Genomic DNA, 25358 nt, shown 5'->3' on the forward strand with positions numbered 1-25358 from the left:
TAATTTGTGTTGGCGCTAAATAATTGCACGTGTTTCCTGCTGTAATTCCTGGTGACAATTCGGAAGGCATATACAATACAATTTTTGTTCGGCGCCCATTTCACCGCAGGATGACTGCAAAGATTTTTAAACCTTCTCCGACCGTTATTTGCGCCTTCCAACTTGGAAAGAATCACTGCCCGGCAAAGAACCAAATACCTACGAAAGGGGGAAGAGTGGTTGTGAAAAAGAAATGTAGATCACGACGTCTAACACCCAAATTTTATTTATACAGTATTTAAGAGGTATAGTACTTAGTGTCTCCAAAAAGCTTTTCACTTATTTTCATAATTTTACGAAAATTTTTGTCGGTTACACCTCCCACCCCCATAATAATGAAAGGAACATTTTTACTCTCCGTTTTCATATTAGCCTTAACGTTTTAATTTATTACTTCTTTGATGCTAACTGTATACGACACAAATTTCAGGATATATGATGTCATAAACACTGACATGCCTGAAAAACTGCCAATTGATGCAAGACATCTAGATATTATTAATATCCCGATGAACCGATTTCGATGAAATTTGATAAGGATATAGCTGGAAACGTGAGGAACAACATAGGCGACCTTAGGAAGTGTGTGATACAAAGTGTTGATTTCGAGAATATTACCCAAGTTAGGAAAAAAATATTTACTCCTTGAAAAAGCTATTAAGTATTTAACTTTTGAACTTTATCAAATTTGTGTATATGCTTTTCTTTTTGATATGAGCTCCGTGATAGATTGAAATTAATAAATACTACGCTTATACAATCTTCAATGTGTTCAACCGCTACCTCGATACCGCTACTGCATTGCATAACGTACACTTTGTATAATATAAAGCTACTACGCTCACTATTAAGTATTTGATAACGAGAGTGACTTGCAACAAACTTAAAGCATAATTTCAAGCCTCGCTTCCATCACCCGCCCCCCCCCCCCCCCCCCCAAATGTTGAAAGTAAAAATAGTTTACCACTTACATTTTGGCTGTTCATCTAGTAAAAAGCAGCATCAAACATTACGTTTTAATTTATTACTTCTTTACCACTGACTGTATTCGCGACACATTTTGTAGACTCCTCATATGTAGAACTGAATATACGTACAGAACTGTGTCACTGTACGGCACAAATTACAGGAGATATGACGTCATAAACACTGAGATGTGTGAAAAACTGCCGCATAGTGCATGACGTCTGAATTTATTACTTCTTTACCAACTCCATTCCAACACATCGGGCTGTGAGCATCCACATATGCTGTCGAATGTGCCTATAAAATTATTTCACTGTACGGCACACAGAGAGGCAAATGGAGAGAGAGAGAGATGAGTAGCAAATGAGCAGAGTGTGTGGCAGAGAGCTGGGTAGAGACGGTGAAGGATGAGACTGACTAACAGAATTGAAATTAATACATGTCCGGCAATTCCGGGTACTCAGCTAGTACGTAATACAAATGTCTGAATCGATGCAGTTATATCGATGGCGTCATCGAAATACACGTTTTCTCTCTAAATGGCCAATACGTGCAAACATTCGAGCACCCCTTTTGCGTCAGTTTTATGCAGAAAATATACTCGGTACGAAATTTCGTTGCATACATTTTTGTAATTTTATCGTGCAAAGAATCGCGCTGTGGTGTGTGAATACGCGAATTTAAGTCCAGTCTGAGTAATCTGATATGTGTTGACACTCTCTCCATTCCATTCGACAGGTTCTGTAATCCACCGCAACAGGCAGTCATAACGGATTTGCCGTCACATTCCAGTCAGGGTGAGCTCGGGAGCTGGCCCACTATGCTAGTTTTTCATTTTATGTCAAAATATTGTCATAAGCTGTAACACTGGAATGTCGAGAAATTGGCATATGTAGTCCCGTGTTTTAGATGATTAGTTACTTCTTCGTGTTCATCCCATAACCTTGGAGGTATTAGGGTTGTTCGTTAGTTTGCATATGTTCATTCTTTTGACCGCACGATGTCTCCCATACCGCGAGAAATTTTGGGCACTCAAAACGATGTTCGATTGTGTTATCCGAATTACTATTTTCACATGTAGCCGACGCCTTTAAATGGATGGAGTAAAGCTTGGAATTGATCGCTATTGTCCGGTTTATCACTTTGTAACATGTCGATCTGGCGCATTCTGGTATTATTTCCAATGCTAAATTTTCCAAGGGGCTATTTTAGGAAATTTTCCTTCTTTTAGTGGCCCGTTGATATGAAACACTTATTGAGATAATGATTTCGCACGAAGTTTAATGAGTGTGGGATAGTGGCAGTATTAAGGGGCGCTAGCTCTGACGTCTGTTTTTTGAAACGGCTCAGCACTTGGCGAATGTGGTTCCTTTTCTGTTACACGCTTACTTCTATTTGCGTGCAAGTCTGTTAATCCCAATCTTCTTCTTCTTAACGCCGTCACGTTGGAGCGGGGTCTGCTGTTTGGATCACTACACGCCATTTCTTACGGTCTAACGCTTCCTGCGAATTTAGGCTTCTTGATCTTACATCTGCGTTTATAGTGTCTAGCCTCCGTAATTTAGGTATTCCACGTTGTTTCTGTCCTTCGACAGCGAGATGATAGGCCGAACTGGTTAGTAAAGGAAGTGATGCCCGTATGATGTATCCGTACCAAATAAGTCTCTATTCTTGCATCTTTCCATTGACAGGAGCCAATCCAGCTAGTATTGTTGATGTGCCTACTGACGTCAATTCCACATTTCCATGGATTGTAGTGAACGTTCCACACCTGTAGGTGTGGGATAAACCTCGGTACCACATACTGCAACTGCCCTCACCGTTGTGCTTAATGTCTTTGATTTTAGGAGCGTAGAGGTCTCCTTATCACAAAGAATGCCAGTGACGTCTCTGAATCGCATGAAGTTCGGTCTGATTCTTGCTCGCACATACTCATTCACTCAGGCGTCACTCTATAGTCGAGAACCTAGATATTGGAATGAGTTTGCCTTGGTAACAGGAGCTCATTTAATTTGGATAGTTTCAGATGGAAACTTTTCGAGGTACTCTGTCTTGTGGATGTTTAAACAGATGCTAAATATTTGTAGACGGTCACATCATGTTTGGACTTGAGTTTCAAGATCATCACTGGTATCTTCCGCGAGCAACACATCATCAGCGTACAGCATTGTCCACGGTTCACACGTCTGTAAGTCGTGCGTAATGGTATCTGTTACTATAAGAAAGAGCACTGGAGGCAGAGCTGAGTCTCGAGGAACGACGACTGTTACTGGAAAGCTATGTCAGTTGCGCAGAGCATCGCACCCGGCTGATGGTGGTATTGTACAGCATTTTTATCTAGTTGATGTACGCTTCTGGAACCTGATGATCACGAAGAGCATACCAAATCATCTAATGTGCATTCTCGAGATCAAGAAAGGCAAGGTGTAGTAACTTCCTTTTTTGTGAAATTTCTCCATGAGCTGTCACGCAGCAAAAATTACGTCTACCGTACCATATCCCTTCAAAAATCCACAATATATTTATTGAGAGCTGCACTGTGTTCCGCAGCCTATCACCGAGGATACTTTCGAATAGCTTTATAATGTTGGGGGAGTACCCTGATTGGACGGTAGTTAGCACATTCAGGGGGGTCAGCCTTGCCCTTAAAAATAGGTACTGGAATACTAGATTACCAATCGGTGGGTTTATGTTCGCAATGAATGATGGAGTTGAAGAATTCTGCCCTCTAGAGGGTCCATTTGTCGTTAAGTCCCTCAATTTTCCAAATGTCTGCAGGAAGTTCGTCTGGTCCTGAAGCCTTTCAGTTTTTCTTGTTATGAATGTCAACTTCGACTTCTTATGTTGACATGCATAAAACTGCTCTAGTCGTGATATCACCTCTTGGTATACGTGGAGCAGGGAATTCAGCATTGGATACGTCACTGAAATACTCTCGCCAATGGGATTATACTCTCGCCAACGTTCCACAGTGACCTTGCTGTCGTGGAGCCGCTGACCATTCTTATCCTTTCCGCACCTGTAGTGTTCTATACCGTGACCTGCTCTACACCGCGTTCGGGCCAGTAGTTAGATGAATTTATCCTTTTCATTAGCTGTTAGCTAGTTATATAAATATTGCTGGTGATTTACTTTAGCCTCTGTAACTGCTTGTTTCGTCTCCTTCTTGGTGGTTTTGAAGTTCTGAAGGTTTGTCTCGTTCAGGAAGCTTGTAACTGTTTGAAAACTGCATTTTATACATACACTTTTTCCTTTACTTTTTCTCTCCACAGCCACGTCTATTTATCAACTTTGAATGTAGCTGGCTGTGTTACACCGAGACCGGCTTGAGCCGTTGTGTAGGCGGCGGTAGAAGTGCGCACTCAAGAAATTCTGTCTTTCCCTTCTGCTTTTCTGGTTACCATGACATTGAAAATTGTACATGCTACACCTAGGATCATACTTTACACGATACCATAAGTTCAAGATTGCTTATATCATGTATTAAATCTTACAACTGAAGAAAATGGATCATAGACCCAGGCCTGGGGTTCACATCCTTTTGATGTTGGCCAAATCCTGCAAAAACTGAATTTATTGTAGTTATAATAGAGTAAATACCAATTACAGTATTTGTCATATATTGCCATTATTAACCTGTCTAACGTTTTACTACATCAAAATCACCACCGTCATCAAATTCATCATCATCATTGTCTCGATCATAGTGACCGTATTAAACACGAGACATCACACTAATATGTCATTAATTTAAGTACAAAACATTTTAATACAAGGACACAAAACACAATATATCATTATAATTATTTGGCCTTTTCGTGCCACACTTCTCTGCCACTTTCCTGGCACAGTCCGTATTCCGGACCCGTCTTCATTATAGACTTGATGCTTCGGAAAATTATATTTAGATTGCAAAGTTTCCAAGTACCTGAAAAAAATTCCATTTGTGGTTTACTGAGCACCGTCACCGTGCCGATACTGATTTTCTCCGGTTCTCACAAACTTAAATCATGAAGAGCGTTGAATGAGCGAGGCCATTCTTCCACAGACATTTGCATTTCTTCGCTAAATGGGTTGTTTACGCCATTACTTCTGACAAACTGCTACGCTGCGTATTTGAAGTGTTTCAACGCAAGGCAATAGAACATAGCCTCTAGTTTGTTACAAATCTCCGCCAATTCAGTTTTCACTGTCTCAGAAAATACTCTCTTGAGGCGTCCAACGACGCCACTCAATAGCATGCTTTAAGTTTTTCATGTAATGTGCATTCATTACATGCACGCCTTTTTGCTGCTTTTCTAAGGGAAAATTCATTTTGTATTACTTCTTGGCACCGTGTAGTGTTTTAGGAGACAACGGCTCACAGAACGTTTTTCCTTCGGAGCTTTTGTAACCTGAAGTTGAACCAATGTTATTAACACTGAATTATTCGAAGTGAAAGGGTGAATCATAAATTAAGGCCCATTAAAGACCTTGGCAGCGTGCACAAGGGAGTCATCAACTTCAAACCTTTTTCCACGAAGAGAATCTTTCAGTTTCCCAAATAGATGATAGTCACATGAAGCCAGGTCAGGACTATAAAGCGGGTGTTTCAGTGTTGTCCATCCGAGTTTTGCGATCGCTTCCATGGTTTTTTGACTGACATGTGGCGGTGCATTGTCGTGCAACAGCAAAACATCCCGCTTTTGCCGATGTGGTCGAACACGACTCAGTCGAGCTTGAAGTTTCTTCAGTGTCGTCACATACGCATCAGAATTTATGGTGGTTCCACTTGGCATGATGTCCACAAGCAAGAGTCCTTCGGAATCAAATGGTTCAAATGGTTCTGAACACTATGGGACTTAACATCTGAGGTCATCAGTCCCCTAGAACTTAGAACTACTTAAACCTAACCAACCTAAGGACATCACACATATCCGTGCCTGAGGCAGGATGAAACTGCGACCGTAGCGGTCGCGCGATTCCAGACTGAAGCGCCTAGAACCTCTCGGCCACTCCGGCCGGCCCTTCGGAATTGAAAAACACCGTAGCCATAACTTTTACAGCAGAAGGTGTAGTTTTGAATTTTTTTTTCCTTGGGTGAATTTACATGATGCATCTCAATACACCTTTATCTACCTCTTGTGGATGTTTCCTACTGTCTCGTTTTCACAGCACAGGAATACTATGACGGCGCCAGGTTGAACTAAGTTTGAAAATAAGCGGGAAGGATGTATCTACACACTGCAAAACTTTCACACATGCAGAATGGAAACTGTATTTTTACAAAAATAGTGTGCATTTCTTTTGGGGTGACCCTCGTACATCGGTTGCTGTACGGCCCTTCCTATTTATTTGAACACCGGGACGACCTGAGCTAAGTACCAGGCTTTTTCAGGTATTTGCAGGTCGGTTAGCTTGGCTTTGTATGTCATAGCTAAATTTCTAACCACGTGGGTGTGTTTGTGAGAGTGACGTCTAACACTTGGTGTTGATCTTTGGCAGTGAGAGCGGCGCGGCCGGTGGAATGAAGCAGTTTTGTGTGCAGGTCGCCCGCGGCGGACGTGAAGGTGCACTCGTCGCGGCGCGACAGCGTCTACGACGTGCTGGCGTGGACCGTCGCAGAGGACCAGGCGCTGAGCGCGCCCACCACCTTCCACTGCGACCTGCGCATCCCGGAGACCAACTTCACGCAGCGCGCCTCCACCCACTACGAGCCCGGTGAGTACCTGCCCCGTCTCCTCTGCTCCGCACACTGCGCAACTTTCCTCTTGATGAAGAGTGACGGCACAAGCGGCCGCTTGGGGCTCCCAGCTGAGACAGGCGCCAGAGGTGTCCCGACTGCAAAATTTGGGTGCACGCTGCATCATAATTAGTACCGGAAAGTGACACCATAACAGAAGCAAGACATTCGAGTACACATGGGTCCGCAAACGAAGCATTTTAGAAACAATTGCAAATTTTATTTAGTCATTGTATAGGAAATAATAAGCAGAAGTAGTAGTATACAACCCGACCACGATATTACAACCTCTGGACTCCTGCGGCAGTTATCGGAAACACGCTGTTGTAGTAAAAAGGTAGTGTGCCAAAGGTAAGGGCATCGCATTGTGAATGATTTCAAGACATTTGTGCACATTGAAACGTCCCCTTAGAAAAATTATACATGACTGTGCTTAAACTGACACACAATATTTTTAGCGCAACGCAATCTGACTTTCAGAAATCCCTACAAAAGAATGGCCCTGACTAACATTAACCTGTACCTTTCACAAATCACTTACCTCACCAAAAATCTTCGTTACTCGAACTACTGCAATACAGCGAGCGCCACTACTGCCAGCTAAATAAAAGATTCAAACTACTGAAGGCACTAACTACTGATAGGCATAGTTAGCAAATGAAAGACTTTAATAGAGAACAAACAATGTATTTACCTCAATAGTGTTCAAAAGTCATAATGCATATAGCAGTTCATGATATTCAGTATTACAAATTTCACAACTCCGCCATCTCTCTCCCCACATCCACCACTGCTGGCGGCTCACCTCCAACTGCGCAACGCTACGTGCTGTTAACATCCAGCTGCCCAACACTACAATGGCAGACAACAATGCAAACTAGCCACAGACTGCACACAGCACAGCCAGTGATTTTCATACAGAGAGCTACGTAACGTTGCCAATAAGAAAACATAAACAGCCTAGAGCTACGTAACGTTGCCAATAAGGAAACATAAACAGCCTACTTACAACATACTAACATGTGGTTCTGACTTTCGGGAAGTATCACTATAAACAGTCACGATAAGCCGATCGGAACACCGTCACTCCCAGGCGCAGTAATACTGTGGTCACCTAATAAATAGGGAAAGGTGTGAGTAATGTGGAAACGTCTACCATGTGTGTTGTACACTTCGACCATAAATACAATAGACTGGCCCTGACGTCATTTTCGTGGCTCCAACATCTCTGGGCTGAAGTCACTTGAATGTTGGCAAAACATCATTGTTTCGTGTTGCGCTTATGATGTACACAGCGTTTTGTCTGGGGAAATGGCATTACATTTCACGTGTAAATGTTCCTATGATAGTGCAGATGCATTTATTGAAATCTTCTGAAGTGACTTTTATATGTCTTTTACACTTGAAATAGAGTATCACGTAAATTATAGTGTTGTAAGTGATGCATGTAAATTCAGACTCATATTACATTTAGGAAAGTATCTGTGATAATTCGGTTACAGAAGTAGGTATAACTGTTTCTCGTTCCTACTCATAGGTTCCCTAAGGATGAAAAAAACCGAAGGCAGCTTTGAAACGGAAAAACTTCAAAGTCTCACCTTTCATCTAAAGTATCATATTTTTAAACTGATAGTTTAAACGTTTGTAAAAATAGTGGAAACTGAACATTTGAAGTGCACCTAAAATTGATACTCAAAAATGGACCTGCTCCTAAATTCGACAATTTTGGCACCTATAGCTAACATAATTCCCATATCCCATTTTCTTTTATAAGTGACTGGAGCTCAAAACGCGGTGAATCCAATGTTTAAAGTTTTGACACGAACCCACTCTTTTGTTTAAAAGAATTTTAACGACATTTTACTTTACTGGATAGTTTATATGAGGTGCATTCAAGTTCTAAGGCCTCCGATTTTTGGAGAAAGAGATAGAAACATGCGCATTGTTTTAAAACGAGGCCGCATTCATTGTCAATACGTCGCAGAGATGGCAGCACTGTACGGCAGATGGAATTTTACCGCCAGCGGCGAGAATGAGAACTGTTTTAAATACTTAAAATGGCGACGTTTTCCTTACTTGAACAGCGTGCAATCATTCGTTTTCTGAATTTGCATGGTGTGAAACCAATTTAAATTCATCGACAGTTGAAGGAGACATATGGTGATGGAGTTATGGATGTGTCGAAAGTGCGTTCGTGGGTGCGACAGTTTAATGAAGGCAGAACATTATGTGACAGCAAACCGAAACAACCTCGGGCTCACACAAGCCGGTCTGACGACATGATCGAGAAAGTGGAGAGAATTGTTTTGGGGGATTGCCGAATGACTGTTGAACAGATCGCCTCCAGAGTTGCCATTTCTGTGGGTTCTGTGCACACAATCCTGCATGACGACCAGAAAATGCGAAAAGTGTCATCCAGGTGGGTACCACGAATGCTGACGGACGACCACATGGCTGCCTGTGTGGCATGTTGCCAAGCAATGTTGACGCGCAACGACAGGTTGAATGGGACTTTCTTTTCGTCGTTTGTGACAATGGATGACACGTGGATGCCATTTTTCAATCCAGAAACAAAGCGCCAGTCAGCTCAATGGAGGCACACCGATTCACAACCACCAAAAAAATTTCGGGTAACCGCCAGTGCTGAAAAAATGATGGTGTCCATGTTCTGGGACAGCGAGGGCGTAATCCTTACCCATTGCGTTCCAAAGGGCACTACGGTAACAGGTGCATCATACGAAAATGTTTTCCTGCACTGCAACAAAAACGTCCAGTAAGGGCTGCGTGTGTGGTGTTTCACCAAGACAATGCACCCGCACATCGAGCTAACGTTACGCAACAGTTTCTTCGTGATAACAACTTTGAAGTCATTTCTCATGCTCCGTACTCACCTGACCTGGGTCCTAGTGACTTTTGGCTTTTTCCAACAATGAAAGACACTTTCCGTGGCCGCACATTCACCAGCCGTGCTGCTATTGCCTCAGAGATTTTCCAGTGGTCAAAACAGAGTCCTAAAGAAGCCTTCGCCGCTGCCTTGGAATCATGGCGTCAGCGTTGTGAAAAATGTGTACGTCTTCAAGGCGATTACGTCGAGAAGTAACGCCAGTTTCATCGATTTCGGGTGAGTAGTTAATTAGAAAATAAAATCGGAGGCCTTAGAACTTCAATGCACCTCGTAGTAATTTCGTCCCGCTGCACACCAGAGTGGCGTTAGATTTATTTGTTAGATTTTATAAATGGTATTGTGAACAAATTCAGGTCAAAATGTAGTTCTGGCATAATTTTTTACAAATAAAAAATTAATTTTGTTGGAAGCGTTTGGCAGTCAATTGAGAAATGTGGAGAAAATACGATACAAACATAGGATGGCAGACCGCTGATTTGAAATCCCGCCACGTTTTACCAACAGTTACGTGGTTTATGTGGAGTCACACCAGCCCTATAGCTTCCGCACAGCAACGCCAGTCTACTAGTATCTATGGTCGAATGCTGTACAGCGCTGCAGTGTAGCAGCGTTAGCAGGAAATTATTTCAGTAGTTCCCATTTGTTACGGTAGAGGGCTAGCAGCCAGTTGAGCAATGGACGTCGTGACAGTGACTTCGTTTTCGTTCGCGGGCGATGTATGTATTCCTGTTACCTCAAGGTTAGATGTCAGATTTTGAGTTTCGTGAATCAAGTGACGGAAAATATGATGAGAAATACTGAAAAACTGAATAACACACCGCAAACGCAAGAAGTAATATTTTTAATGTTTTAATGCCAGCAGTCGTTGGTTTACCCATTCTATAAACACACGTCACGTCGCTCAAGACGTACTCTCGTTTATACATTTTAAAAGAGTTCACTGATTCAGTTAAAGATGAAAATATCGACGATGAAATTTGTCTTATATTGCCAGAGGCCTGAGTTTTAAATAAATTAGCATATATACGATAATAAATTTCAAATAATTCTTTAAGAGTACTAAAATGAATATGGCCACGAAATATGTCTGTTAATTTAACATTTTATGGAGGCATATTTCCAGTTGTTCTAAAATAGTTGCCGGCCGGAGTGCCCGAGCGGTTAAAGGCGCTACAGTCTGGAACCGCGCGACCGCTACGGTCGCAGGTTCGAATCCCGCCTCGGGCATGGATGTGTGTGATGTCCTTAGGTTAGTTAGGTTTAAGTAGTTCTAAGTTCTAGGGGACTGATGACCTTAGAAGTTAAGTCCCATAGTGCTCAGAACCATTTGAACCATTTTTTTTATATGAAATTTACAGTGGCTGTTACGAAACAACAGAATTTTAGTAGAAAAAAAATGTTCGGGAAGAGAAGGTTGACGAGAGTCAGCAGTAGGAAAGTAAATAGAAGAGATAGCTATTATGATAACGGTGGGTCATTGACTGTCTTTTGAAGTTTGAAAGGATTTTAATTTGTCTGATATTTTGAGGAAGATTCTTCCAGAGTCGTGTTCCTGATACAAAAAAATGTTTAACGGAACATGACAGTGTTGTGTAGTAACACACAGAGGTAATTACTTTGCTGAGAACTAATATTTTTATTGTGCTGATCAGATAGTAGTGTAAGTGTTGAAGATAAATAAGGAGTGCAACGACTGAGAAGACGCAAGAGTAAACAAAGACTATAATAATCTGTATGCTTATGGGCACGTAATCATCATAACATTTCGTAGGTGTCTGGTCGAAACAGCGTACGTCACAAATGTATCTTACGCGAACATTGATCGCCAGTTCCTGTGAAAGTCAGTGAATAATAGGATCACAATCGTTAAAAGCGGGGAATATTAGTGACTCTACAAGAGGAAATAATTTTCTGTATTTCTGTAGAGAATGAAGGGACGCTGACACATTCTTACAGACCTCAGTTGTCTTTTCAGTCCTAATTAAGTGATGGTTCAGAATTATCCTCAAGTTCTTTCCAAAAGTAAAAAATGTTATCTCTGTATCGTTTAGGGTTAAGGGCGGAAGAGGTTATCTGATCTGAGGGGTAGTAAGTATTTTTACGAACGACTAAAATGGTTCAAATGACTCTGAGCACTATGGGACTTAACATCTGTGGTCATCAGTCCCCTAGAACTTAGAACTACTTAAACCTAACTAACCTAAAGACATCACACATATCCATGCCCGAGGCAGAATTCGAACCTGCGACCGTAGCGGTCACACGGACGAACGACTAAGATGCTTGTGCTTTAGATAGGTTAAGTTGCAGACATATATTCTGCACTCACTCTGATAAGCACGCCTTTAGTTGCTGTATCACTGTGCGCAAACTTTTGGACTAGAACTTACGTATAACTAAACGTCTTCGGTGTATACATGATATTTTCAGTGCAAGACAGCAGTCGACACATCATTAACATATAATGGAAAACATAATGGGCCCAGTTCTGATCCTTGTGGAACCTCTTAACACTACATCCCTCCATTGAGAACTTTATGTTGCGAACACACCTTTGACGGGTGTAAGGTGTGAGTCGAACCATTGCCCGGTACTTGAAAGATTTTTACTTGTGAGCTTAGCAAGTAGAATGCCGAAGTCGACTGTGTCGAAAGCTTTGATGAAATCCAAAAGACTCACAGTAGTCGTCTCTTGTATCAGTTACTTTTATGAGCAGTCGTAGTGCTGCGAGTTTTTCGAGCACGATACAAGTAATCATCTCAATGGTTGTTTGAGGTTAAGTAATTTGTGAGATGATCTTGAACGTCTAAAGTCTTGTATAATGCTGGTAGAATGCAAAAAGGCCTGTAATCATAAGGTTCTTTGGCATATTCCATTCTGGGTAGTGGTTTTATGAATCCTTCCCTGCTTCCGAGCATTTAGGAAGATAGAAGTTACAAAATAGTGATACATGTCCGTTATTTTGGGCAGAAAAATTTTTCATTGTACCAACAATCGATTCTTTAAGGTCATCGAATTTACGTGACAGCGTGATAGCAGAATTGTTAAGGTGCGTCCTTAGCATTGTTTATTAGCTGTAGTAGGACTAAAATAAAAATAATTTTCTATTGTGCTGAGTCATAGTTTAATTTTTGAGATTGTTATACATTATAATTTATAAAGTTGGTAATGCATTTCTTAATATCAAAAACCTAGGCAGTTCAAACGTTCCAAATTTGTAGCTTTGGATGATTTCCCACTAAAGTTTCGTTAACTCTCCCAGGAAGTAAAGAGTGGCAAGTCAGTGCTAAAACTCGTTAAGTGCACTCAGCTTTCAAGTAAAAAGTGAATCCACTGATGCATGTCTAAAAATAAAATTGAAGATACAGTTTATGATTTTAAAAATATATATAAAGAATTACCTCAGTTAAAGTCACAATGGATGAACTTGAAATAACCTATTTATGAGATTTTTTTGATACTTTATTGGGCTATTTTTTTTTAAACAACCGGCTTGTCTGTTACCATCGTTTACAGCCGAGGTCTTCGATTGTGATTTCCTTCAGTGGCATGGTTACACTAAATCTCTTAGACTGGATATAAAAAAATCCATCCTCGTGTTCACCACCATTCTAGTCTCGATGATGAATTGCCTTTATTGCTAATGACTACCCCAAAGGAAGTTGGTTAAAAATAACACTGGCCAGAGCTAGAGGCGATTTTTACCTCGACATTATGAAACATTACGAAGTCACACAGCTATTGACGTTGAATTACTAATACTTAGAATACTGACAACCGACTTGAATTCTCTGAAATAAATACAAATACGCAATCGTCAATGCAATGTATGATACCCGTCCATAACAAACGGTTTATTGCCGAGGATTCACATTCAACTGATACATATAACGTGTTTCAGCTGCCCCTACCACTGGATTTTAAGCAATCCACAATGCCTTCAGATTCCATGCACAATATTTTCATAATCTCTCGGTCGCTACGCAGAAACTGTTAGTTATACAGAAAAAATGAACAGGTGCTTTTTGAAGGAAATGCAATGAGATATGCTTTCGCTGGAGCCACAGTTTTCGAATTATTCAAGCAAAACGAATTTGAAGGTAACTTTTTTACGTTTCTTGAATAATACGGAAACTGTGGCCTTACACTAAGAACGCATCTCAGTACAAAATGTAACTACATGAAATTTCATAGAAAAAGGTCCTGTTCACTTTTCTGTAGGGCTAATAATGGCCCATAATAAGCGAGAGTGTACATTAATTTTGCGCGTAGTATTTGAAGGTGATGTGGGGTGCATAAAAATTCAGCGGTACGAGCAGCTAAATCACTCAGGGTGATTATAAGTAAAGTTAATCTTTCAAACCGCTGTAGAAATAACACCACTGGTCAGAATAACGTCAAACTGCAATGTAATATTATCGGAAAAGGGGAAAACGTATGTCAGAAGAAATATAAATAGTTAAAAAATGTAGCAATAGATGGCGCTGTAAGAACCATAATTTAATAGTAGTCGACTACAAATGACAAATGAATCATAGAACAAAGCCTAAGGTGTACGTCTGACGTTAAACAAACTGTACTGCTCAGTGTGCATGGGTGTATAGGTGTGATACTGTTATTTACGTAAGCACATCGACCACGGCAAGGTCATTCCACACTGGATGTGAAAAATCGGTTTTTCATTGTCGTGAGGCAAAAACCGCATACAAAGCATCACTCACACCGGTTCTTACTTGTCCTGAGGCCAAAACCCTCATAAAAAGCATGAATCACATCGATTTTCAATGGTTCTGAGACCAAAAACGACATAAAAAGCGTCAAGCAAAACCAAATCGGATTATTAATGTGACAGGCGCAAAACATGTTCAGTATGCTGTCCACCGTTTTTTGCAACAAGTTGAAATCGAGAAACAGCATGTTCCACAATTGATCGAAGTGTTTCCAGGGTCACGTTCAGAATGTGTTGCGCAATGCGTGCCTTTCATGCAGCTAAGTTTACTGAACATCTTTCAGATAGCCCAAGGCCAGAAGTCACACGGATTAAGATCAGGTGATCGGTACGGCCAGGCTGTAGGGAAATGGCTGCTGATAATTCTAGCATTTCCGAAATGGCGCTTCAGCAGTTGCTTAACTGGATTTGCAATGTACGGAGGTGCGTCATTGTGCATAAAAATGATCTCATCCACACATCCACGCTGTTGAAGAGCTGGAATGACGTGGTTGCGCAAAAAATGCTTATTCCACATTCTACTGACGGTTCAGGTAATAGGACCGGAACCACCTGTCTCTTCGAAAAAATGTGGCCCTATTATAAATGACGCCGTAAACCCTCACCACACAGTGACCTTTCCAGGATCAAGTGGTACTGGTCTATTTGCGTGTGGATTTCCGTTGCTCACATTCGACAATTCTGTGTATTGACATATCCTGTCAGTTGGAGTTGCATTCGTCTGTCCACAAAATCTTCCACAGCCAATCATTGTCCACTTCCATGGGAGCAAGAAATTCTAAAGCAGAGGTCTCTCTTGCTGGCAGGTAAACAGGAAGCTACTCGTGCACATGGGTAATTTTGAATGAATGGCAAATAAACATGTTTCGTAGGATCTTTCACATCGTGCTTACAGATATGTCCAATGTTCGGGCAATTCTCCGTGCACTACACGTTCGCACACCACCACTCGTCTGCTCCTGCATTGCTGTGGCCACTGCTTCCACTGACGTCGAATCAATTCGTATCCTCCCTCTACCAGGCTGCACACCAAAAGAACCACTCTTTTCGAATTTCCGAATCATTTTCTCCAGACCCACGGCAGTCATCGGCCCAACGCATTTTTTCAAACCCCGTCAGTGTCCGGATCTTCTGCAGAGCGACGTATGCACAGTCATCATTCCTGTAATGCAGCTTTACAAGCAGAGCGCAATCCTGCTATGAGACAGTCATGGCGAACGTAGCTGACGCGAACGGAGGAAAACCCCTGTACCCGGCGTGTTTGTACCAACTTCAATTAATCATGCGCATGACAGGTGCAGGTATTTTCATTTACGTATTCTGACACATACAGCTCCATCTATTGATCAATTTTCACACTATTTTTTTTCTTTTGCCATACGATTTCCCCCTTCTCCGATAACATTCCGTTGCAGTTTGACGTCATTCTGACCAGTGGTGTTATTTCCACAGCGTTTTGAATGTTTAATTATAAACACTCTGTATTTACACTATGTACGCTTCATTACTATGTACAACCATGATATCAAAACTAAAAATACGTAAAAATAATGTAAGAACTTTCCCGCTGTCTATAAAATCAAACAAGAAGATCCTCTTTGCCGTAATGAAACTCTCGCAGGCTGTACGCAAACAAGCGGAGTGCAAACAAGTTGCTTGTGTAGTGTAACGAGGACAGCACATATTGACAGCAGAACAAACGTTTAATCACGTAGCAGAACTCAGATGGGCGAGCTCGGGTAGGATGTTGGGCTGTTTTTGTGTACAGTAGTTCAGAAAAGCTGGTAGGGAGCGCTGAGTCGTTCTCGTTCGGAGTACTGTAAATACACTCCTGGAAATGGAAAAAAGAACACATTGACACCGGTGTGTCAGACCCACCATACTTGCTCCGGACACTGCGAGAGGGCTGTACAAGCAATGATCACACGCACGGCACAGTGGACACACCAGGAACCGCGGTGTTGGCCGTCGAATGGCGCTAGCTGCGCAGCATTTGTGCACCGCCGCCGTCAGTGTCAGCCAGTTTGCCGTGGCATACGGAGCTCCATCGCGAGTCTTTAACACTGGTAGCATGCCGCGACAGCGTGGACGTGAACCGTATGTGCAGTTGACGGACTTTGAGCGAGGGCGTATAGTGGGCATGCGGGAGGCCGGGTGGACGTACCGCCGAATTGCTCAACACGTGGGGCGTGAGGTCTCCACAGTACATCGATGTTGTCGCCAGTGGTCGGCGGAAGGTGCACGTGCCCGTCGACCTGGGACCGGACCGCAGCGACGCACGGATGCACGCCAAGACCGTAGGATCCTACGCAGTGCCGTAGGGGACCGCACCGCCACTTCCCAGCAAATTAGGGACACTGTTGCTCCTGGGGTATCGGCGAGGACCATTCGCAACCGTCTCCATGAAGCTGGGCTACGGTCCCGCACACCGTTAGGCCGTCTTCCGCTCACGCCCCAACATCGTGCAGCCCGCCTCCAGTGGTGTCGCGACAGGCGTGAATGGAGGGACGAATGGAGACGTGTCGTCTTCAGCGATGAGAGTCGCTTCTGCCTTGGTGCCAATGATGGTCGTATGCGTGTTTGGCGCCGTGCAGGTGAGCGCCACAATCAGGACTGCATACGATCGAGGCACACAGGGCCAACACCCGGCATCATGGTGTGGGGAGCGATCTCCTACACTGGCCGTACACCACTGGTGATCGTCGAGGGGACACTGAATAGTGCACGGTACATCCAAACCATCATCGAACCCATCGTTCTACCATTCCCAGACCGGCAAGGGAACTTGCTGTTCCAACAGGACAATGCACGTCCGCATGTATCCCCTGCCACCCAACGTGCTCTAGAAGGTGTAAGTCAACTACCCTGGCCAGCAAGATCTCCGGATCTGTCCCCCATTGAGCATGTTTGCGACTGGATGAAGCGTCGTCTCACGCGGTCTGCACGTCCAGCACGAACGCTGGTCCAACTGAGGCGCCAGGTGGAAATGGCATGGCAAGCCGTTCCACAGGACTACATCCAGCATCTCTACGATCGTCTCCATGGGAGAATAGCAGCCTGCATTGCTGCGAAAGGTGGATATACACTGTACTAGTGCCGACATTGTGCATGCTCTGTTGCCTGTGTCTATGTGCCTGTGGTTCTGTCAGTGTGATCATGTGATGTATCTGACCCCAGGAATGTGTCAATAAAGTTTCCCCTTCCTGGGACAATGAATTCACGGTGTTCTTATTTCAATTTCCAGGAGTGTACAAAGTGTGTGTGGGCCGGTGTTTGTGTGTGTATGAGTGTGTGTGTGTGTGTGTGTGTGTGTGTGTGTGTGTGTGTGTGTGTGTGTGTGTATGTATGTATGTATATGTGTTTGTGAACGGAGAGAGAGAGAGAGAGAGAGAGAGAGAGAAAAGAGATAGATAGAGAGAGAGAGAGAGAGAGAGAGAGAAACAGGCCACCTCGGCAGTGAATCACTGTTGCGCGTTGGTGAAAGAAGTGAGTCGCACGAACATCAGATGCGCAACACCAATCTACCTCAACATATTATATTGGTATTAAATGAACTAGTTTCTCCTTCAGCTGCAAAATACTAAAGCGAATTATTTACAGACGAATGGAAAAACTGGTAGCAGCCAACCTCGGGGAAGATCAGTTTGTTTTCCGTAGAAATGTTGGAACACGTGAGGCGATACTGACCTTACGACTTATCTTAAAAGAAAGATTAAGGAAAGACAGACCTACGTTTCTAGCATTTGTAGTCTTAGAGAAAGCTTTTGACAATGTTGACTGGAATACTCTCTTTCAAACTCTAAAGGTGGCAGGGGTAAAATACAGGGAGCGAAAGGCTATTTATAATTTGTAGACAAACCAGATGGCAGTTATAAGAGTCGAGGGGCATGAAAGGAAAGCAGTGGTTGGGAAGAGAGTGAGACAGGGTTGTAGCCTATCCCCGATGTTATTCAATCTGTATATTGAGCAAGCAGTAAAGGAAACAAAAGAAAAATTTGGAGTAGGTATTAAAATCCATGGAGAAGAAATAAAAACTTTGAGGTTCGTCGATGACATTGTAATTCTGTCAGAGACAGCAAAGGACTTGGAAGAGCAGTTGAACGGAATGGACAGTGTCTTGAAAGGAGGATATAAGATGAACATTAACAAAAGCAAAACGAGGGTAATGGAATGTAGTCGAATTAAGTCGGGTAATGCTGAGGGAATTAGATGATGATGATGATGAGCGTTTGGCGTCATTGGCCGGGAGGCCCCTCGCGGGGCAGGTCCGGCCGCCTTGGCGCAGGTCTTATTACATTCGGCGCCACATTGGGCGACCTGCACGCCGGATGGGGATGAAATGATGATGAACACAACACAACACCCAGTCCCTGAGCGGAGAAAATCTCCGACCCAGCCGGGAATCGAACCCGGGCCCGGAGGACGGCAATCCGTCACGCTGACCACTCAGCTACTGGGGCGGACAGGGAATTAGATGAGGAAAGGAGACACTTAAAGTAGTAAATGAGTTTTGCTATTTGGGGAGCAAAATAACTGATGATGGTCGAAGTAGAGACGGTATAAAATGTAGACTGGCTATGGCAAGGAAAGCATTTCTGAGGAAGAGAAATTTGTTAACATCGAGTATAGATTTAAGTGTCAAGAAGTCGTTTCTGAAAGTATTTGTATGGAGTGTAGCTATGTATGGAAGTGAAACATGGACTATAAATAGTTTGGACAAGAAGAGAATTGAAGCTTTCGAAATGTGGTGCTACAAAAATGGTTCAAATAGCTCTGAGCATTATGGGACTTAATATCTATGGTCATCAGTCCCCTAGAACTTAGAACTACTTAACCTTACTAACCTAAGGACATCACACAACACCCAGTCATCACGAGGCAGAGAAAATCACTGACCCCGCCGGGAATCGAACCCGAGAACCCGGGCGCGGGAAGCGAGAACGCTACCGCACGACCACGAGCTGCGGGCTGTGGTGCTACAGAAGATTAGGTGGGTAGATCATGTAACTAATGAGGAGATATTGAATAGAATTAGGTACAACTTGGGCACAACTTGACTAGAAGAAGGGAAATGTAAATTGAGGTTTGTTGCGACAATCCGACTTGCGCCTGGTGAAAGCGGAAACGTGAACTATGGCGAAGTTATTACCAAATGCGTCCAAACAGGGTGAAGTTACTGTTGTAATTTTCTTGGCTGCCGAAGGATAATCACCGGCAGGCATCGATCGGAGAACGAAGAATGTGTATGGGGCACGTGTGTCAAAATCCATCGCTGTGGAATGGAAACTGCGACAAGGGGTCCTGTTCCTTTATGATAACGCGAGTCACCATATCGCAAACGTCGTGACGCAAAAGTTCCGCCAACTCAACTAGGAGCCAGAGTTGCACTTACCCTGTAGTCCTGATCCCTACCCACGTCATCGGTCCCTCAAAACAGACCTTGAAAGGTCGTCGATTCCTGTCGGACGAGGATGTGTAGCAGGCAGTTTCGGAGTCCTTCGGCAGCAGGAATTTCTTTCAGGTCGTAATGCGATGGATCTGTGATTAATCAATGAATTTTTAATCACCTTCTTTATTTGCAGGACGATAAGTGCTTCCTCACAATAATAATGTGAAGCCTAGCTCCAGAAAACACAGATACATCCGTCCGTCAACTATCACACGTAAAATTCCAGAAAGCAATTAACCTGCAGCAATTTGCATTTCATCAAAAAAGAAGCTAAGTTATAAATTTTTTTAAAGTTTCACTACACAGGGACGTTACACAGCGTTCTATAAAATATATACTGTCTCTGTACATGATGCAGTACCTGTCGTGCCCACGGCCTTACAGAATCTGATGAATAAAAAAATAAGAAAATAACTGTTGTGTTGGCAGAAGAGCCAACACCGTGTTACGAGTAGAGGCCGAAATGCACGCGTTTTAGCTCAAGCAGGCTGGCGTGAGGAGGGAAGAACTATACTGACGTGAGCTCTGGAACAGGAATTAGGTTTCAGAAAGCGGACGTAATTAGTTTGATACTTAACTTTATCCATTAATGATGATCGTCGCTCTAGACGGTACATGATTCACAATATTATCTGTTCAGAATACATTCTTGAAGTAATTATAGTAACTGAATATGGCGCCTTGCTAGGTCGTAGCAAATGACGTAGCTGAAGGCTATGCTAAACTGTCGTCTCTGCAAATGAGAGCGTATGTAGACAGTGAACCATCGCTAGCAAAGTCGGCTGTACAACTGGGGCGAGTACTAGGGAGTCTCCCTAGACTAGACCTGCCGTGTGGCGCCGCTCGGTCTGCAATCACTGATAGTGGCGACACGTGGGTCCGACGTATACTAACGGACCGGGGCCGATTTAAAGTCTAGCAAGTGTGGTGTCTGGCGGTGACACCACAATATAAATTTGGAATTTCCTTTTTCGGGCTGTCCTTCTCAAACCGATGGACAATTCGATCGAAAATAAACGGAATCGCGCTATAAACACCGTATTTCCTTTTCCTTTCCCGGTCATCATACAGACCTCACTGATGTAACTCTTGCTGGTTGATGCAGAATCTTTTGACAATGCACAGCTCTGGCGAGTTATAACTCATGAAGACCATGAATGTCCGCAAATGGCTTGAGTTTGTTCATGTGGACCGGAGGACCCATTCCATTCCATGTAAACACGGCACCCGCCATTATGAAACCACTGCCAGCTCGCACCGTGTCTTGTTGAGAATTCGGGTCCGTGGCTTCGCGCAATCTGCGTCACACTCGAATCCTACCAAGAGCTCTTAACAACTGGAATCGGGACGCAGCTGACCAGGCAACGGTTTTATAGTCGTCCAGGGTTCAACCGATATGATCACGACCTCAGGAGAACCGCTTCAAGCGATGTCGTGCTGTTAGCAAAGGCACTCTCGTCGGTCGTCTCCTGCAGCAGCCCATTAAAATTAATTCGCCGCTGTGTCGTAACGGATACGTTCGGCGTACGTTCCACATCGATTTCTGCGGTTGTTTCACGTACTGTTGGTTGCCTGTTAGCACAGACAACTCTGCGCAAACGTCGCTGCCGTCGGCCACTGCGTTGTCGGTGGTGAGTGTAGTGGCCCAAGGGGCGTGAAGTAATTAAATTATGGTAACACAAAAAATAATAATTTCCTGAATGTAAATTTTAGATAAGAAATATTGGTCCCCGATCTGACGAGTTCGAGGGCAGGGAACACCTTAGGCCGGCCGCGGTGGCCGTGCGGTTCTAGGCGCTTCATTCCGGAACCGTGAGACTGCTACGGTCGCAGGTTCGAATCCTGCCTCGGGCATGGATGTGTGTGATGTCCTTAGGTTAGCGAGGTTTAAGTAGTTCTAAGTTCTATGGGACTGATGACCTCAGATGTTAAGTCCCATGCTGGTTCAAAAATGGTTCAAATGGCTCTGAGCACTATGGGACTTAACATCTATGGTCATCAGTCCCCTGGAACTTAGAACTGCTTAAACCTAACTAACCTAAGGACAGCACACAACACCCAGCCATCACGAGGCAGAGAAAATCCCTGACCCCGCTGGAATCGAACCCGGGAACCCGGGTAAGTCCCATAGTACTCAGAGCCATTTGAACCATTTGAACACCTTATGCTTGGACTTTAAATACGTCCAGTTGAACAACAATTACTACAGACATTTAATTGACACATTCTAAGTCCTATCGGACGCCTATCACTGAAGATAGTTAATCAGCAGGATCACAAAATCCAAGTCAGTCGGCGTTTACCCGTAGAGGAGCACAGAGCTCAAGTGAGGGGGAGGCCACTTAAGCAGGTACAAGTCCGGCGTACGGATAGCTACACGGCGTGCATCCACGCGTGTGATCCGCGGAAACCAGTAGTAGACGGCCTTAGCTCCTCCGGTGGCGAGACCCGCCCCTTTCCGTGGCGTCTGCAGGACATCACTCCCAGTGTGTTGCCGTCGGCCTAAATGTTTAAGCACCGCCTTTCTCAGCTACAGTCGCCAAAAGGCCCAGACCTTCGGGAACCCTCTGGTCACGCTTGTGTTGCTAGTAGACGGAGTTGTCCAGTGCAGCATTATAAAACATCCTTGTACCAAACGCCTCGCATTAAAGGTGTAAATGAAGGGCAAACAGGAGAAAGTACTGACACACAAGACCGTGTTTTGCGCTACCGCATGCTACATGTATAGCTAAATTCAAAGACAAGAACACAGAAACAGCAAACCAAGGCAATTTGTTCATATGGCTCTGAGCACTATGGGACTTAACTTCTGAGGTCATCGCCGGTCGGCGTGGCCGTGCGGTTCCAGGCGCTTCAGTCTGGAACCGCGCGACTACTACGGTCGCAGGTTTGAATCCTGCCTCGGGCATGGATGTGTGTGATGGCCTTAGTTAAGTCCCATAGTGCTCAGAGCCATTTGAATTTTTCTGGGGTCATCAGTCCCCTAGAACTTAGAACTACTTGAACCTAACTAACCTAAGGACATCACACACATCCATGCCCGAGGCAGGATTCGAACCTGCGACCGTAGCGGTCACACGGTTTCAAACTGAAGCGCTTAGAACCGCACGGCCACACCGACCGGCCGGCAATATGTACAGGGTGATTTTTCCTACCATGTACAAACTCTAGGGATTTATCGATGAGAAAATGTGGAACGGAAAAGGTATAATGAACTTATGTCCCGAAATGCATGGTTTCCATGCTAGAGACAATTTGTTCAATCACACTTCGTTACGGAGACTGCGGTCTTATACGCGCTGTATCATGCGGCCATTGTTAGAGATGCACGCTTTCAGCCAAGACTATGGTACTCTTATACGAACGTCTTGCCCTAGCGCCCTCTCCTGCCATAGTAATTGGCAACACTGTTTCCGTTTCATTACTCTTGCTTATTAACCTTGTAGTGTATGTGCTGCAGCGTTGTACGCTATGGTTTCGTATTCGAAGCAAGTGTTTGCCGACATGGTATTCACTTACGGAAAAGCAAATGGCAACGGGCGGCGGGCAGCAAGATTGTATGAGGAGACCTATCCCCGCCGACGACAACCACAGCATTCAATGTTTGGAACAGTGTTTCGCCGTTTGTCTGTGACAAGGTCGTTTGAGGAAGAAGGAAATCATGGAGGACGTATCCAAAGTGTTCGGACACCAGACTTAGCGGACAATGTGATTGTCTCTGTGGAAGTGCCAGGCAGTTGGCACAGTACAGGGTTTGCCAGACGACCGTGTGGATAATTCTCCACGACAATTGTTACTACCCTTATCACTTAAAGCTTACTACCGACAAACGTTCCACATCGGGAGCAGTTTTGTCACCGGTTTGTTCACCAGGCAACCACGATTCCGGGATTTGTGTCATCTCTTCTAGTCACAGATGAGTGGTATCTTCAACTTTCGTAACAGTCGTCTGTGGGATAGCATGCAGAACCCCCACGACAGCAAATCATCAGCATCTGTTCACCAGGAATGTATGGGCCAGGATAACCGGTGACCGTATTTTGGAGCCAGTATTCCCTCCAAGTCGCCTAACAGGCCGGATATTATAATCATTTCTTGTGGGTGACATTGCCTCCCCTGCTGGAAGAAGTGCCATTGAGGATTCGAACAGTTACGTGGCTGCTACATGATGATGCTACAGCCCACTTCGTCCTTAACGTCCGGACGCATGTCAGTCGTGTTTTCCCTGGTCGATGGATCGGTGGCAGGGGTAAAATACAGGGAGCGAAAGGCTATTTACAATTTGTACAGAAACCAGATGGCAGTTATAAGAGTCGAGGGACATGAAAGGGAAGCAGTGCTTGGGAAGGGAGTAAGACAGGGTTGTAGCCTATCCCCGATGTTATTCAATCTGTATATTGAGCAACCAGTAAAGGAAACAAAAGAAAAATTCGGGGTAGGTATTAAAATCCATGGAGAAGAAATAAAAACTTTGAGGTTCGCCGATGACATTGTAATTCTGTCAGAGACAGCAAAGGACTTGGAAGAGCAGTTGAACGGAATGGATGGTGTCTTGATGGGAGGATATAAGATGAACATCAACAAAAACAAAACGAGAATAATGGAATGTAGACGAATTAAGTCGGGTGATGTTGAGGGTATTAGATTAGGAAATGAGACACTTAAAGTAGTAAAGGAGTTTTGCTATTTGGGGAGCAAAATAACTGATGATGGTCGAAGTAGAGAGGATATAAAATGTAGACTGGCAATGGCAAGGAAAGCGTTTCTGAAGAAGAGAAATTTGTTTACATCGAGTATAGATTTAAGTGTCAGGAAGTCATTTCTGAAAGTATTTGTATGGAGTGTAGCCATGTATGGAAGTGAAACATGGACGGTAAATAGTTTGGACAAGAAGAGAATAGAAGCTTTCGAAATGTGGTGCTACAGAAGAATGCTGAAGATTAGATGGGTAGATCACATAAGTAATGAGGAAGTATTGAATAGGATTGGGGAGAAGAGAAGTTTGTGGCACAACTTGACCAGAAGAAGGGATCGGTTGGTAGGACATGTTCTGAGGCATCAAGGGATCACCAATTTAGTATTGGAGGGTAGCGCGGAGGGTAAAAATCGTAGGGGGAGACCAATAGATGAATACACTAAGCAGATTCAGAAGGATGTAGGTTGCAGTAGGTACTGGGAGGTTGAATAAGCTTGCACAGGATAGAGTAGCATGGAGAGCTGCATCAAACCAGTCTCAGGACTAAAGACGACAACAACAACAACATGGATCGGACGAGAGGGGTCCAGTTGCATGGCCTGCTCGCTCACAGGATCTCAACCCGTCCGATTTCTGGTTATGTGGCTATCTCAAAAGTATCGTGTAGGCAGAGCCCATTCCAGATATGAATACACTGGAGCCGCATATTCATCCTGCCTCAGACACTGTACAGATGCATCCTGGCCGATGTGAACCTGTGAAACAGAACATGCTACGTCGCGTACACGCATACGTTGAGGCACATGGGAACCATTTTCAACACATAAAGCATTGGCTGCGTGGCACAGCGCG

At 43.9% G+C, this 25358-nt stretch overlaps 1 protein-coding gene across 4 annotated transcripts in view; it reads left to right on the forward strand.

The window, feature by feature from the left end:
- Positions 1–25358, forward strand: part of LOC126190763 (hemicentin-1-like) — a 1169490-nt gene that overhangs the window by 720802 nt on the left and 423330 nt on the right. For 3 of the 4 annotated variants that reach the window (XM_049931283.1, XM_049931286.1, XM_049931284.1), the window contains exon 4: positions 6521–6705. In XM_049931283.1, coding sequence (XP_049787240.1) covers positions 6521–6705 — 185 coding nt within the window. The remainder of the gene's footprint in view (positions 1–6520; positions 6706–25358) is intronic. The other variant, XM_049931285.1, reaches the window with a different exon arrangement.

Source organism: Schistocerca cancellata, chromosome 6 (assembly GCF_023864275.1).
Source record: "Schistocerca cancellata isolate TAMUIC-IGC-003103 chromosome 6, iqSchCanc2.1, whole genome shotgun sequence".
Classification (NCBI taxonomy): domain Eukaryota; kingdom Metazoa; phylum Arthropoda; class Insecta; order Orthoptera; family Acrididae; genus Schistocerca; species Schistocerca cancellata.